Genomic DNA, 16,156 nt, shown 5'->3' on the forward strand with positions numbered 1-16,156 from the left:
CTACTTTTAACGTCTAGCTTGGGAAAAGAAGGCTACTTGCACAACTGCATCGTTCGTAGAGGCCCAGAGGACTGTGCACACCGGAAGTGAAGATTGCGTTAGTTCCAGTTACCGTTTAATTTACACGGGCTACGAGATGGCGTCGAAGAGAAACGTGATGCCAACATTGTACATTTTGGCACGTACACCGCCAATAGTGTGGAATTAGGTAGGGTAACTAATTCTGTTTTATTAGAGCAAGTATGTATCTCAAAATAATTAAAGAGGATATTATGTTTTATTAACAATAAAAATATACTTTGGACTAGTGTTAAGTTTATTTGTGAAAGCTTACTTTGAGAAAAAGCGGCATAATTTTCAAATAGGAGCATAATTTCCAGCATATAAATATACATGAAAAACTGCGCTCGTCTGATTGGCTGAAAACGAGTACATTTTTCATGTAACACAAGTGCAAAGCTGTAGCACGAGTGCAAATTACAAATAGCATGCGCGGTCAAAATTTCCTCCGCTCGATCTCTCATGTAAATTATTAACAAGTAACAACATGATATCTCGTGCAATTTGGTGTAAATAGGCACTTGTAAATTGTTCAAAGACCACAAATTGCACACACCCCGTGTTCTATTTTGTTGTCTTTGAAAACTTATATCTGCTTATCAACACCAAATTGCATTCGAAATAAAGCTATTACCATACTGATATGGAAGAAAATCGAGCAATTCTTGTAGCATAATATGCTAAATTTATAAGCACAATCTAAAATGGCCTTGGACCCCAACGACACTGCACCACATCTTCAGAAATATAACCCTCTTTATTCCATTGGAAAATTGTAAGAACCAAGAAAAGGGAAAAATCAAATAAGGAAAAACCGAAAAAAAAAGAGAATCAGTAAGCATGTCTTTAAATACCTTATTCCAGTGTTTTGGTTATTTTTGTCTTTGACAGTTGAGAATGTCACAGGCATCATTGACTGGTTACCAGTCTATCCGCTCAGTGTAGTCTTGAAACATGGCGGATGTAAGAGTCGGCTGCGGTTGATCTCAACATTGAAAGATTTATTTGCTGTTTCTGAGCGAACGATTCTTGTCAAGGTAAAGTAATTCAAGCACCATACACATTTCTATTTGATTCTTGTAACTGGAAAATGTATCTGTTAGGCCTCGTCAGCGCTCTAAGGTGCGACCATTTTGGTCGCCATAGCGAGTGAAAATATTTTCACTCGCCATGGCGACAAAAATGGTCGCACCTTAGAGCGCTGACGAGGCCTAACAGATACATTTTCCAAAATATTTGGCGACTAATATTCTGGCGAAAGTCGTCAATTGGCGACCAACAGGTTAAAATAGAAATTTACTAGAAAAATGATCAACAATAGGATGAATTTAATCAATAGTACAAGTGGTAGCATCACCTGAGTTTCTCTTTTCGCCTCTCGTCGTTCAGAAACTCGACTGCGTTAAAAAATGGCCAATTCGATCGATTTGAAGGGGAAATTGGCAATGTTGCATGGTCTCAGCAGCTTTGTAATGTTGAAATAAATCGTTTTTGCTACTAGACAGTCTCTTCCTTTTCTTTCTCTTATGTACAGTAGCAAACCTAAGCGATAAAACGTGCCGTTCGGCGCATTAGCCAATCGTGTAATATATCATGAAGTGTCCTCCCCTTCTGTTTTTTTTTAGGGGGGGAGGGGAAGGAAGTGACTAAACTTTTCTTATGGTGACCATTTTACAATTGAAGGTGGCCAAACGGTGACTTTTTGAAAAGTTGAGCTTAGAGCGCTGCTCTTGTCTTAGTACATATTGGCATTTTTTAACCATCTGTTAATAATTTGGAGCCCATAAATATACTTTATATCTCTATATTCAGACAGTATTTTATGTGGGTTTACTAGTTCGTCGTCACTGTGTGAATTGAAGTTGACTGCAATTTTTTACTATTAGGTACTACAGTAACTGTACGTGCTTGTTGAAGGCATCTTCATACAATGTTTTTACATTTGGTAGTGCCTGACGTTGATTGACTGATTATCTTATTGATTAAAGGAAAAGAAAAAAAAGAAACCTGGCACGGCCAGGGCGCGAATCTGCGGACTCCAGAGGAATAGGTATATCCATAGTACCAGGTATGTAGAGCGAACAAAAAGGGAAGTTTTGGGCTCATCCTCGGCGTAAAAACCTGTGAAGCTCACAAGTGGCGTAAAACAAAGACAACAAAACATTTTAACAATAGTACACAGCAAAACAACACCTCATGAAACAAAGAAAGCCTAGTCAGGTTTTTACACTGAGGATGACCCAAGTCTTGTGATGAAATAAACTTGATGTACATTTATTACATGTATCCATGCTATAAGTTTCCTACCCTGTCCTGGCCATCAATTGACCAGTGCACAAACTGTGCTCCAACCAAGTCTGCATTGATGAGAGCTGTTTCATAAATCTTTGCATTTTACACCATATTGCTTTTTTTACAACAATACTCTACAACTACAGTAAACACCCGCATATAAGAACACATGATTTTGGAGGCCAGGCTGATCAGGTTCTTATTTATCGGGTGCTTAGTGAAAAATCAGCCTGAAGGTGTTCTTAAATTGTTCTTAAATTTTGTTGTTGGAATTCAGAACTGTAACAATGCAAAAAATTGCTTGAGATTAAATTAGCATATCTAATGACAAAGCAAATTAATAAATATCGTGACATTATTGTAACAATTAGCCTGCAAAAGAAAATCAACCTTATTACCAGTTAACTAGCGAACAGAACAAGAAAATACATCTAACATGAAGGGCATGTTAATGTCTTATCCATTTTATAAGAACATTTTATATTTCCAGGCTGATTTTGTTCTTATAAAAATGGTGCTTTATTTGCAAAATTTCAGCCTGATGTTCTTAATCCATGTGTTCTTATATGCGGGTGTTTACTGTATACAACAGTAGGCACATGCAGTCGTAGACTGCCAGTTATTGTTTGTGTTTTGTAATAGTACTTACCTTGTATATTAATTACAAGAATCTCTTTATAAAGGACATGTCTTCATGGCTTCTGTCATTCCATCAAATCCTTCTACAAAAGAAACCTCTAACTATGCCTGGCTCTGTCGCCTTCTTGTGGATATTGGATCTTGTGTTCTGAGGGAGATCTTTGACAGGATATGTCCACCAGGAAACCTTAACACAATTCTTGCTCATCCTCGGAACCATGCAGAATTACAAACGCTTAGAAAGAAGAGAGTCCTGAGTACCTTCCAGTGGCGCCAACTGTATCCTCCAATCAAATCTTCAGTCTCCTCAGGGAACTTTGACACATTTGTATTGCTACTTCTTCTGAGGAATATCTTTGGTGTAACTCTCCCTACTTCAGGCCATGATGTCTTTCCTCCATCAACAGACACCACTCCAGCAGCTGACATCACTCGCATCAAGATCCTCAGAGACAAAGTTTACAGCCATGTTACCAGTGGTTCACTTGATGATGCAACTTTCAGTTCCTACTGGAACCAGATCAAAGACACCTTTTTGGATATTGCAGGGCCTCCCTATCAGGATGCCATCAACGAAATTAAACTTGAGGATATGGATGCCAATCTTGAGGAAGACTACGGAGAGCTTCTAAGAGAGTGGTTGAAGGATGAAGACTGTATTGCAGACAAATTACATGAAGATGAAACAGTTAAAAGGGCCAGGAAGGAAGAGGACATGGAGGATCTTATTAACATTTCAGGGCAAAATTCAGGAATGGAAGGTGTGTGTGTAATTTTTTTGTTGATACCAACTGTTAAACTTACTCTACAGTGTGAACAGTCTTTGTCATATGGTTCATCAAAGGCAAGTCTGCTCTGGAGACTTAAAGATTTTTCCCTTTGGATTTAACCCTCACATGTAGATGCTTGAAAGTGACTATCGATATCATCTGCATGAAATGTCTCCTCACAATGTCCCTGAATCAAATATTCAGGTCAGGAGAGGAAAGGAAATGATCACCAACTAAAGAACTCCTGATTGTTAAAGAAATTCTCATCATTAGCACCTTAGGAAATTTAGGGAGAACGGTGTAGAGAATTTGCATGCTGATATGAGGGTGACATGGGTTTTAAAAGTAAACATGAAATTGTGACGTTACATTAAGTGACTGACGGGTGTTTTGAAATTTGGAAGAGTAACCTAATGTGTTTCAAAACTTGACTGCAAACATGTGAAAAACTGAATTTTACATGTTAGTGCATTTTTAGTCAAATCTTTTAGTGACTATGTTATTCTTTGGATTCTCAAAGCATGGTAAGAGGTTCAGTATTTAGTCTTTCCTTTTATAATTGGAGTTAAAAATGGTACCATGGTTTTTGGAGCATTAAACTCTTTACTGAGGTAGTAGAATTTTAACTTAACTTTTTATTTACCCTTTAACTCCTGTAAGTGACCAGGAAAGATTTTCTCCTTACAATAGCAATACAATGTCAAGCAGATGATTGATGAGATTAAAAAAAGTTATCAATTAGGAGATTATCAATTGATCCAATCCAAATTCTCCAAAATACATCATAAGAACTGTATAGCAGACAGTAAGGAGAACTGCTAAGAAGATCTTGGGAGTGAAAAGGTTTGGTCAAATCTGACAATTAGGTTTTCAGTGTTGTTGCTGGAAACATTTGTCATGTTACATGGATATGATTTTAAACAAGTCCTTCACCAACAATGTTTGGATGTATTTGCACTTGTGATCAAATTTATTATCAGTATGTACAATGATTTTGTTTAAAACTGCATTTTTCTTTTACAGAGACAGAAGTTAAGTGTGCTGAAAATGGATCAGCAGAGAAAGCCAAGGTCAGCTCACCAGAGCTCAGTATTGAAATTCCAAAGATGTGCGATCTTCCAGGAACCTCTTCAGCTTGGATCAATGTTGAACTCCCTGTTGATATTGTGTTATTAACAGTGGAGGACTTTGAGTTCTTAAGCTGCTTTGCCTACCTGAAGGAACCCTTTAAGAGTTACCACAACAGTATTGGCTATGTGTACTTTGGCTGCATGGGTGATGATCTAGGAAAAAAAATGAAAATCGCATTGATGAGGTGCTCCAAATGTCCTGATGTTCCTGGGGGCTCTTTGTCTGTGTCAAAAGATGCCATCTTACTCTTGAGACCCAAGGCTATTATTTCTGTTGGTGCCTGCAGTGGTTTGGACAGGAAAGAGGTCAACCTAGGAGATGTGGTTGTTTCAGCAAAGCTGATAACAGCTGCACACAAAACTCCTCCCAGCAGAGATATTGGTAACCTGATCAAACATGTGGCTGATGGGTGGAAGGCACCTTTACAAAATGCTGATGAATATAATGCCAAAGTGCACTGTGATGGAGTGTTTCTGAGTATCTCAGAGGCAAACAAGGACATGATTGGCCAACATCCTGAAGCAATTGCAGTTGAAATGGAAGGTGGAGGTGAGAATCATGTTAATTATGATGATTTATGAGTCAAAGATACAGTATTTGCAGATGTAGCAAGTGTTTTTAGAAAAGCTGTGCTAGAATTGTCCCAGCTTGCTCAAGAAACTTTACAGGAATTGTATATGCAAATTTGATTTTGTTTTAGGCTAGGGTTTGGTAGGAAGATGTTTTTGTAAGGGTGAAGGTGACAAATTAATTAATTTACAATTGATTTGCCCCTTCAGGATGTCATGAATTGTCAAAGTTGTGTCTTCTAAAAATGTAGAAAGTATCTTGCTGAATTGTTTGAGGCCTGGGGAGTAGAATCACAGTCCTTATTAACCCCTTAAGTCCCCAGACTGACCAAGACAGAATTTCTCCTTCCAAGATCAATATGATATCAAGCAGACAAGTAATAAGAATAGAACAAATATCAAGAAAGGGGTTATTAGTAGATCCAAAACCCAATTCTCCCAACCAACATTATAGGATAATTAGATCTAGGGAGTGAAAGAGTTAACTCTAATTGATAACATTTTGTCTCTTGAGAAATGTAAACTGAAAATTAATTTTACAGTCTTGGTGTACAAGTTTTCTTGTAAACATTGGTTGCACATGTAGGGACTTACACAAACCTCTTTCTGTGATGTGTATGTTTACCAGAAGCTAGAGTGTGAATCTGTGTGAACTTCAATTGAACAATAATTATCACAAGGATGCAAAGAAATAAGCTTATATGGTTAAGAGACATGTCAGTGTTAAGAGACATTCATGAATGTTTTTTTTCAGGAGTGTTTGCAGCAGCCCATGATTTTAAGACAGAATGGGTGGTAGTCAAGGGCATCAAAGACTTTGCAAATGAAAGGCAGTCTTCAAGTGAGAAATGGAAAAAAATTGCTTGTGTGATGGCGGCATCTGTTGTGGCCAACATTTTGAGTGATCCAGTCATATTCCAAGATTGGCCTCACTATAATGCAGGTATTTCTATCTCAATCTTTTTTTCAAGGGATAGATGTGATTTAGATCTTATAAGTTCCCACAGCATAAACTTCTATGGATTGTAATCAGAATGAGTCATTCAGTAACAGTTTAAAAAATAGGAAATCAATCAAGTTACACTAATTTTGATTCCCATAAGTTGAACATGGTTTCTTTACACCTTTACACCCTGATATCCGTATTCATATTCTCCATACTTTTTTCTATACATTTATTTGGGAACTGACAAGTAGAATTCATTCGACAATCAAAGCTTCCTAGTTTGCCAATAATTTCCTCTATTCCCATCATCTTTATGAATGACTCAGCAGTATTACTGTAATGAAAAAATAGATGCAGGCCACTCAAAGGATTTAATTAAAATTACTGTAAGTGTTAGGGAGAAACTTTTGGTTACATTGAGGGATGTAACAATGGATAACAATTCATTCTGTGAGTGAGGAGAAAACCTGTATTCTGTAGTTAGTGTGGTTTATATAACACAGCCAAAATATGGAGAACTAACAGAGGCTTATGACATCTACAAAAGAGATTTGATGTGATTTGAAATATATTCCAGGGCCAATTTCCAACACATCAAATTGTTTTCACACGTTTTACTCCCCTGATCTCATTAGAAATTCTCTCTACTGTCTGCCATTACTTCTTATGATGTTCCTTTAAATAGATTGGTGTGAGATCAATTTTTAATCCCTTATTGATATTTATTTTCGTTCTCATCACTTGTCTGGTTGATACTGTATTGATATTGTAAGAAGAAATTCGGTCTTGGTCACTCATGATATTTTTTAAAGGATTAAACTAATAAAGAAGACTTATTGAGTGATATGTGTACAACTGTATTTTGATGTTGGAACTTTTTGGAATGGGAAGGAAAGTGATGGATGCCAGCTCACATATTTATGTTTTTTTTCAACCTTTTTCTTGGAACTTAAAATTGATATCACGTTGGTTTTATACCATTAATTTTTAAGTGAATGTCTTAAGAACAAATTGGTTTAACATTTTCACTCCTACGATTCCTTTAGTAATTATTGTCTTCACTGTCTGCCACATAATTCTTATGATGTTACATTGAAAAACTTTTTGTTGGGTCAACCAACAATCCCCTTGTTAATATATTTCTTAGTTCCCATCACTTGTCTGCTTGATGTTGTATTGATATTGTTAGGAGAAATTCTGTCTTGGTCACTTGTGGGAATTAATGGGTTAAACTGACAACATTGTTTTTGTTTCTTGAATAATTTAGGTGCCAGTGAATTACCTGTTCAAGGTAAGTTCCACATGTTCTCATGATTGAAATACTTGTAGCCTTAGTGATGTTTATTGCTCACTACATACAGTAGTTATATAATGATTAGTGAATCATAGAATGCGTCAGACTTTCAGAATTGCTTCCTTCCTACTGTGTCAGACTAAAATTAATTTGTAGATTAGGCTTAGCAGCCCTTTCCATTGAACAGACTTCATTTCTTCACATTTTGCCACTCTGAAAGGTTTGCACAAACTAGTACGTAATTTTTCACTGCCTGCTTAACTTGGTGATGTCAAGGTGGCTGAACACAGTTTTCGCGCGCGCTTTTGCTGATGCAACTGAGTGCATGCCCAAGGATTGTGAGAAACAAACATGCCGTCAATGGAGCATTCATTTTATTCACTCAACACGTACCCAAACCATCTGTGCTATTTTCTATACTTGTACTTGCTTTACTATACTTGTACATTTCAGTACCAATCATTATTATAACATAACCAAAGTCAAGCGAATTCATTACGCACATCGCTGAATGTAGCAACGCTCCGCCTTGAAACGGTTTTTAACCAGATTTTTCACCTCGACTTTACTCCCAAACTAGATGAGAACGGAACCAATTGTCAAAGCATCTGTCTGTTTCAATATCTGTCGTTCGATGATGTAAATATTTCTCTAAGAGCCTGGGACTATTCAGGCAAATAGGTTAACTTAACCAGGGCAATAGAAAGACTAATATGTTGACAATTTTGTTGCCAATTGCAGACTTAGACTTTCCCATGAAGTTAGGTAAACTTCAAAACTTAAAAAAATGGCTTTAAAGTATTCAGATTCAAAAATCTTCTCTTAACTCCACCTCGGCGGCCTTCTTGATCTCCAAAGTAGCGGCTAAGTCGGAACGCTGTTCTAATTACAAATTGGTGTTTTAGGTTAAGTGTATCCATTACCTAAAGATCCCGGATTGGACACGAATAAGAAAAAGAAATCTGCTTTAGCGTAAACCAGATCAGAGATATCGTGCCCTTGAGAGATCCTCACTGACTTATATTTAAACTCAAGGGAGTGCTTCTTACCAGAGATTCTGAATTAGGAAAATCTGGTTTTTCAAAATTGACGGAAATATCAATTTCTGAAATTAGTTGCGAGGGGTCTTAAGTGTGATGGAGTCTGAGAAATGTAGATTTTTCCATCTTTCATTGCTGTTAGCGACTTAACAGGACCGGTTAAGCGTCCTGAATAATACGTCACGCAACCCTTGTCAACCTACTCTGACAACACTCCACTCCCCTCTCAAGGATAACTTTTTCATAAAATTCATTGTTGTTGTTACCAACCTTGTCAAGCGAAAGGGGGAGGGAAAGATTTGTTAACAATTATTACGAATTACAACCTACCATTAATTTTCTTTCGATTTTATTGGATACCAAAGTTAACAGGCAATAACTTCCGTCTGCGTCGATATTTGTCCTCTGATTCTTTCCGTCAGAAAGAAAGAAAGCTAGTGGGAAAAAAAGCCTCCTCCAAAGTTTTCTCTTATCATCTCTGTTTCTTTTTTTTACACAGAAGAAAAACAAACTCGTTTTGTTGAGTCCAGTGATAGTTGTATTAAAAAGCTGGTCGCATATACTCATCCGCCGTCAGATCAACTGTGGCTTTTTAAAGAGCGGTTTTTGCGCGATATGAAAAGTAAGAGTTACATAAATAAACTAAACTCTTTTCTGGTTTGCTGGCTGATAATGTTCGTGGCTCGGAGACTGTCCTAATGATGATACATTTTCCCTCGAAACTTCGCTTCTGGGTCTTGTAACATAGACTGAGGGGAAAGTTACCAAATGCCGATTGGCTCAGACAGAAGGCAATTTTAAATTAATTTTGGTAGTTTCCCCAGGCAAGTACCAAAATTTAGAAAACGTTAAAATAGGTTACCTTTGCCTTAAACTTTTGATATCATTGCTGGCAAATGTTTTTCAACAGGGCTGCTTTCATTTCTTTGACTTTGTTGTACAAAAATAAAGCTAAGTGAAAACTGAAATGGCTTTCCACGAACGTGCGTAACAGCATGCGTTATTGATCTTCTTATTAGATTTCTGAAAGCACGCGTGAAATTAATCCTTAATTTTACTCGGCTCTACGAGGAATAACGCTTTAACGAAGCAACCTTTCTATCCTTTGGACAGGGATCGATTTCTCAACTGATAGACACAATAGTCACTTTTCAAGCACACAGCTCTGTGTTAGTTAATGTCCCTGTGCTGAATTCGATAGAAAGTATTTAAACTGCATTTACTCGTGTTCACATAATTAATAAGATATCTTCCTTCCCCTTTTGTTTAGCCGTAAGTCCCTACACAACAGCTTTAAAAGTTCAACCCTGTGGAGTAAGAATTCAGTAAAGTACACAAAGTGTTCTCCTCGTGTTCTTGTTATTTATTAAATATTTTCCCTTTCTTATCCTTCAGCCATAACTGCTTACACTACAGCTTTAAAGACTTCCATTACAGACCAAACGGAGTTCCAACCCAAACTGCTAGCCTCTCACACCATTTCCAACGCGAAAACGGATGAAATATTCACTAATCTTCTCATACAACATGGAAGAAAACGCCTCACCAGGAATGACGAGACCTATTCAAGGAGTGAAGACCTTGAGTATTTCGGAAAAGTCAGCGGTACTCCAGTTAAGCACTGTGATGAAATATTTCTTGGCACGAGTAATGATCAGAAGAATCCTAATTCTATTCTTGTCGTTGGAAAAGCAGGGATTGGAAAATCTCTGTTTTGCCAAAAGCTGATTCGCGATTGGGCCAAGAACAATTTATTTCAAGCAAGAGAAAACATTAAAATTCCAAATTTCAAATTTGCCTATTTGGTTACTTTCCGTCAATTGAATTTGCTGAAGAAAAAGCGTGTGACCCTCAGAGAAATCTTAAACTTTTCTTCAATATTAGATGACCTTACATTTGAGTATATTGTAAACCATCCCGAAGAAGTTTTGATTATCCTTGACGGCTATGATGAGTATTCCCATCAAGATTATATCACTGGAAACTCGGGGAAAGAATATCAGAATGACGCTAGATGTAAAATGCCGGTGGCCGCATTATGTTCAAAACTCATCAAGGCAGAGATACTGAAAGGTTGTGTCGTTGTTGTAACCTCGCGGCCTGATGAATCGGATAAGCTGGGAGGAATCCGTTTTAAACGGTACGTAGAAATTGTGGGATTTTCTTCACAACAGGTTAAAGAATACATTGAAAAGTACTTCAAGGAAAACGAAAATATGAAGACCGCTGTGCTTGAACATGTCATGAAGAATGAGAACCTAGTCAGTTTTGCTCATATTCCTATGCTCTGTTATCTGTTGTGCTTTGAGATGGAGTATACTCTAAACGAAACAAGAAATCCTCGTGACCTTCCTGTCTCAACAACCGACATTTACACAAAACTTATTGATATTTTTGAACTTAAGCACTGCTCTGAGTCAGAATACAGACGCAAAGAAATTCCTAACAAATTCAAGCCTCCTCCGGTCATTAAAACCACATTAGAGAAATTATCAAAACTAGCGGCAAAACTTCTCCTTGAAAGGAAACCAACTTTTGATGAAAGCGAAATAGAAGGCGGTTTTGAGTTGGAAGAAGTCAACAAACTGAAAGGTAGCGGTCTTCTTTACTGTGGTCAGCCTTACAGGACTGGTTCGATCAGAACCACGAAACACTTCAGCTTCACACATCTCACTGTCCAAGAATTCTTAGCCGCCCATTGGTTTGTAAAGGAAAATTGTATTCCAGTCGAGAAATGCTCTGAAATGGTTTTCCAATTCATGGCTGGCATTTTGTCAAGTGAGGGAAAAGAGGAACTGATGGAAAAGTTGTTGACCAGTAGTCAAGTTTCAGGGAATGATACTGGATTACTCAGAGCAAAGTGTCTGAGTGAGTATCAAGACAAAGAATTCGCTAAAGCGTTTATCAGGAATCGTCCGCAAGCGTTCAGTAGTTCAGACGGCCACATGTCTTTTTTTTTTCTATCAGATATTGACTGCATTGCATTATCATTTGTATTGGACATTATCAGTGAACTAAACAAAGAGGAAGCCAGAGATGCACAAGACAAATGTTCTGATAAGTTCGTCCCAGTTAAGAGGTTGGAGCTTTTAGATTCCCGCCTAACAATGTCTGGAATACAACGAGTCTGTAATTCACTGATCAATGAACACTCTCTTGTGTCTGAATTGATTATAGAAGGATTATTCGTGAATAATAAGATCACTGATACTAGGAGGATTATAGGAGGACCATTCAGGAGAGGACTATCAGTCACTGATACCGATGTTACCAGTCTATGTGAAGCTTTACAGCATCCAAGCTGTAAGCTAACCACATTATATCTGTGTGATAGTGAGATCACTGATAACGGTGTTGCCAGTCTATGTGAAGCTTTACAGCATCCAAGCTGTAAGCTAACCACACTAAATCTGAGTCTTGCTGAGATCACTGATACCGGTGTTGCCAGTCTATGTGAAGCTTTACAGCATCCAAGCTGTAAGCTAACCACACTAAATCTGAGTCTTGCTGAGATCACTGATACCAGTGTTGCCAGTCTATGTGAAGCTTTACAGCATCCAAGCTGTAAGCTAACCACACTAAATCTGAGTCTTGCTCTGATCACTGATACCGGTGTTGCCAGTCTATGTGAAGCTTTACAGCATCCAAGCTGTAAGCTAACCACACTAAATCTGAGTCTTGCTGAGATCACTGATACCGGTGTTGCCAGTCTATGTGAAGCTTTACAGCATCCAAGCTGTAAGCTAACCACACTAAATCTGAGTGATAATGAGATCACTGATACCGGTGTTGCCAGTCTATGTGAAGCTTTACAGCATCCAAGCTGTAAGCTAACCACACTAAATCTGATTTGTAATAAGATCACTGATACCGGTGTTGCCAGTCTATGTGAAGCTTTACAGCATCCAAGCTGTAAGCTAACCACACTAAATCTGAGTGATAATGAGATCACTGATACCGGTGTTGCCAGTCTATGTGAAGCTTTACAGCATCCAAGCTGTAAGCTAACCACACTAAATCTGAGTGATAATAAGATCACTGATACCGGTGTTGCCAGTCTATGTGAAGCTTTACAGAATCCAAGCTGTACGCTAACCAGACTAGATATTGAGTGTAATGATTGTATTAGTAAGTTGAAAAAAGAATCTCTTCAAGCCATAGTGGACAAATACAGACCAGGTTTTGAACTTACAATTTAGAAATATAGCTATTTAAAGCACGTTCTGTAAAAGTGGGAAGCAGCGTCAAACTAATCTACATCATTAGCTTACAAGAGATCTCGCCAATTTATTTTAATGATCTTAATTTTAAGCTTAATCTTGAGAATGGAACAGTTACGAAATGGTTGGAAACAAAATATTTTGAATCATTACTGATCATAGTAGAACTTTATGGTAAAAGTCTCTCGTGAAAGCAGCTTTAAGCCTGAAAACGTTAATACTTTTTGTGGACTTGATTGTTTATTATTATAGGTACTTAAAGTAACTTTTGTAGGTCTTTTTTTCTGGGTCAACGAGAGTTACAAAGTACTTGAACTGTTATAGCTTAATGTGAGTGAAATAAAACGATGGTTGTAAATAGAATCGCATTGAATAAAGAATTTGTTGATAGGTTGCTCGCTGGGAATATATTGCTTCGTATACGTTTGGTTTGTCGGTTTAATTGCCTGAACCTTTTTACTCTCAAGATCTGATTGTAAATTCTCCCCTCTAGTTGATACATATTTCCTAGTCAATTAATTACGAGAATTTGGTGTTAGATTTGTAGTACTTAGTGTTAAATTCTCATTACCTGTTTGCCAGATAATATATGGATATCACAGGGAGAAGTTACATGTTAATCACTTCTGGCATTTTCTGAAAAAAGGCTTGTTTTCTTGCACTTACTCGATTTCGAACTCATTCTTGAGCCATTCTTGAACCGAGCCAATTATTGCAAAGATAGGTTGCGGGATTAAATTTTTTATTGCGTGAACCAAGCAAATTTATCGTACAGGTTTATGCCTTCAGTACTTTTTCGTTTTTCCATGCACCGTTTTAGGAAGTAAAACCGAAGGAGAGTGCAGATCACGGTTAAGTTGTTAAAGTGAGCGCTAACAGGAAGTTTTAATTATTTAATACAAAAATCGCTCTCTAGGCCATGGTGACACAGACTTCAGATTCCACGTTGCCCTGTATATGCTACGTAATAGATTGCAGATTACGTCAAAATGTGGAAAGGAAAAAAAGTTAGCACACTAGGCTCAGTCGAGTGTGTCACTAGCGGATGTGAGAACCGCTTCCAAAGGCCTTTGCCCTTAGTTCCCACCTCAGGCTCCACCCCTCCACCCAATTAAGTTAGTGACGAGCTTTTGTTCGGCTTAGATAACAATCAAGTATGCTGCATGGTCCTGGTCGATTATCTAAAGGCTTTCGACATGATGGACCATAAGCTATTGTTGCGCAAGTTGGAGCTGTACGGTATAGTCACCCGGGAGCTTGCCTGGTGTCACTCTTATTTGTCGGATCGGACGCAAATTGTCCGTGTAAATTGGAGTGAGTCAAGCGAAGCTTTGATGTTGCATGGAGTCCCCCAGGGCAGTATTTTAGATCCTTTATTTTTCATTTTGTTTATTAACGAATTGCCCTTGTATAAAAGTGCTCAGTTGGACCTTTACGCAGACGATATGGCTGTCAACGCTTTTGCGGATGTGAAAAACTTAGCCAACTTAAGTTCCTCACTAAATAAGTCTGTCTCTGAAATTCAATTTTGCGCTTCAGCAAATAACCTCCCCTTAAATGAAGACAAGACTAAAGTACTCACGATCACTGGGAAAAGATGTGTGGCTGACATAAATGGAAGTGACATAGTTGTTACTGTAAACGGAAAACAGCTCAATAATGTGGATTGTGCTACCTTATTAGGAGTAGAAATTGACAGCAAATTGTCATTTAATGAACATATTGAGAAAGTATGTAAAAAGATGGCCTCTAGAATCGCAATACTGCGTAACATTCGAGCCTGTTTACCTCTTAAACAGCGACTTCAGTTTTATAATAGCATTATTCGCCCTGTTATGTCTTACGCCAATGTGGTTTGGGCAAATTGCGACAAAGAGTCGCTTTATTGGGTCTTAAGATTGCAAAAACGTGCGGCACGAGTTATTTCTTATGGCGATCGCACGACACCATCAGTTGCTTTGTTTAACAAGCTAGGTTGGATTCCGTTTTATGAGCAACATAAGATAGGTCAATGCATAATAAGGTATAAGCGAATTAATGGGCGTTTGCCGAATTATCTTAATGAACACCTAATTTTGAATAATAAGTGGCACTCCCGCAACACTAGATATTCAAGCATTACTGCTGTTTGTCCTAAATACAAAAGAGAATCAGAGAGAGGACGCTCTTTCGCTGTTTCGGCTACAAGACTGTGGAATAGTACTGAAATTAGGAAACTAGATTCTAAAGCCTGTTTTAAAAAGAACATGTTTGCCAAGATTTTTAAGGAACAACAATGTTTGCATCATTTTACTATTTAATAATATCTTCTTAATTGAATCTTGTCTTATTTCAAATGCTTATTTTAAATGTTTACATATTTTAGCTTAAATGTTTATCCGATTATATAGTTGTGTAATCTGTGAGGGCCACAAGTTTATAAGCCTCTGGCTATTAAGTGCTACCCTCTTTAAATAAAGGCTTTCATTCATTCGTTCATTCATTCATTCATTCATTCATTCACCCCCAACAAAGGGAAAGGCCCTGGGAACGAGGTTGACTGATGTGACTGTAAATAATGGCATAAGAGTGGCCTAATGCAATTATTCTCAATTTGAATTCATTCCCGATCGATCCTGTTCATGTTTTCTTTTCTTGTCGGCACGTTCTTTTCCTTTCTTGATTTTTCCATGGGACATTAAACCCTCAGGTCAGTATTTTAGGAAAAGCCGTCAGTGATTAGGAAAAAAGAGAAATTCTTCAATACTGAATGAAACAAGAAAGAGGGGCAAAATGTGAGGGCGAGCAATGACTGTTGTCAGTATTTATGTGAGAGGCTTAACATAAGACAGAATACGTCTATATTATTTTCTTTTCTGGCGGCGTGTGGTGGGGGAAAAGCCGTCAGTGATTAGGAAAAAAGAGAAATTCTTCAAAACTGAATGAAACAAGAAAGAGGGGAAAAATGTGAGGGCGAGCAATGACTGTTGTCAGTATTTATGTCAGAGGCTTAACATAAGACAGAATACGTTTATATTATTTTCTTTTCTGGCGGTGTGTGGTGGGGGAGAGGGGGTATTTCTGTCAGGTAACGCTTGCCTGTTCAAGCGTCTGTACGGATCAACTTCAAACTACCTGTCCACCTCATTTTCACGTGTCACGAGGCTTTGAAGAACGAGGCATAACACAATAGACGCTATTCTTATTTAATGACAT

General features: G+C 37.8%; 2 protein-coding genes across 6 annotated transcripts in view; both read left to right on the forward strand.

The window, feature by feature from the left end:
• The window catches only part of LOC111346639 (uncharacterized), a 327,471-nt gene that overhangs the window by 149,133 nt on the left and 162,182 nt on the right, over positions 1 to 16,156 (forward strand). The window lies entirely within an intron of this gene.
• Positions 975 to 13,355, forward strand: LOC148726277 (uncharacterized). 3 transcript variants are annotated; one of them, XM_088727009.1, is made up of 8 exons: positions 975 to 1,097; positions 2,049 to 2,128; positions 3,036 to 3,752; positions 4,785 to 5,441; positions 6,216 to 6,404; positions 7,675 to 7,698; positions 9,241 to 9,363; positions 10,137 to 13,355. In XM_088727009.1, exons 3-8 carry the CDS (start codon positions 3,047 to 3,049, stop codon positions 12,938 to 12,940), a joined length of 4,503 nt encoding a protein of 1,500 aa, XP_088583135.1. In that variant the 5' UTR covers positions 975 to 1,097; positions 2,049 to 2,128; positions 3,036 to 3,046; the 3' UTR covers positions 12,941 to 13,355. The 3 variants fall into 3 exon arrangements, with proteins under 3 accessions (XP_088583135.1, XP_088583137.1, XP_088583136.1); XM_088727010.1 differs by having other exon boundaries at positions 999 to 1,097; positions 1,947 to 2,128; XM_088727011.1 differs by lacking the exon at positions 9,241 to 9,363.

The sequence above is a fragment of the Stylophora pistillata genome, chromosome 7 (assembly GCF_964205215.1).
Source record: "Stylophora pistillata chromosome 7, jaStyPist1.2, whole genome shotgun sequence".
Lineage (NCBI taxonomy): Eukaryota > Metazoa > Cnidaria > Anthozoa > Scleractinia > Pocilloporidae > Stylophora > Stylophora pistillata.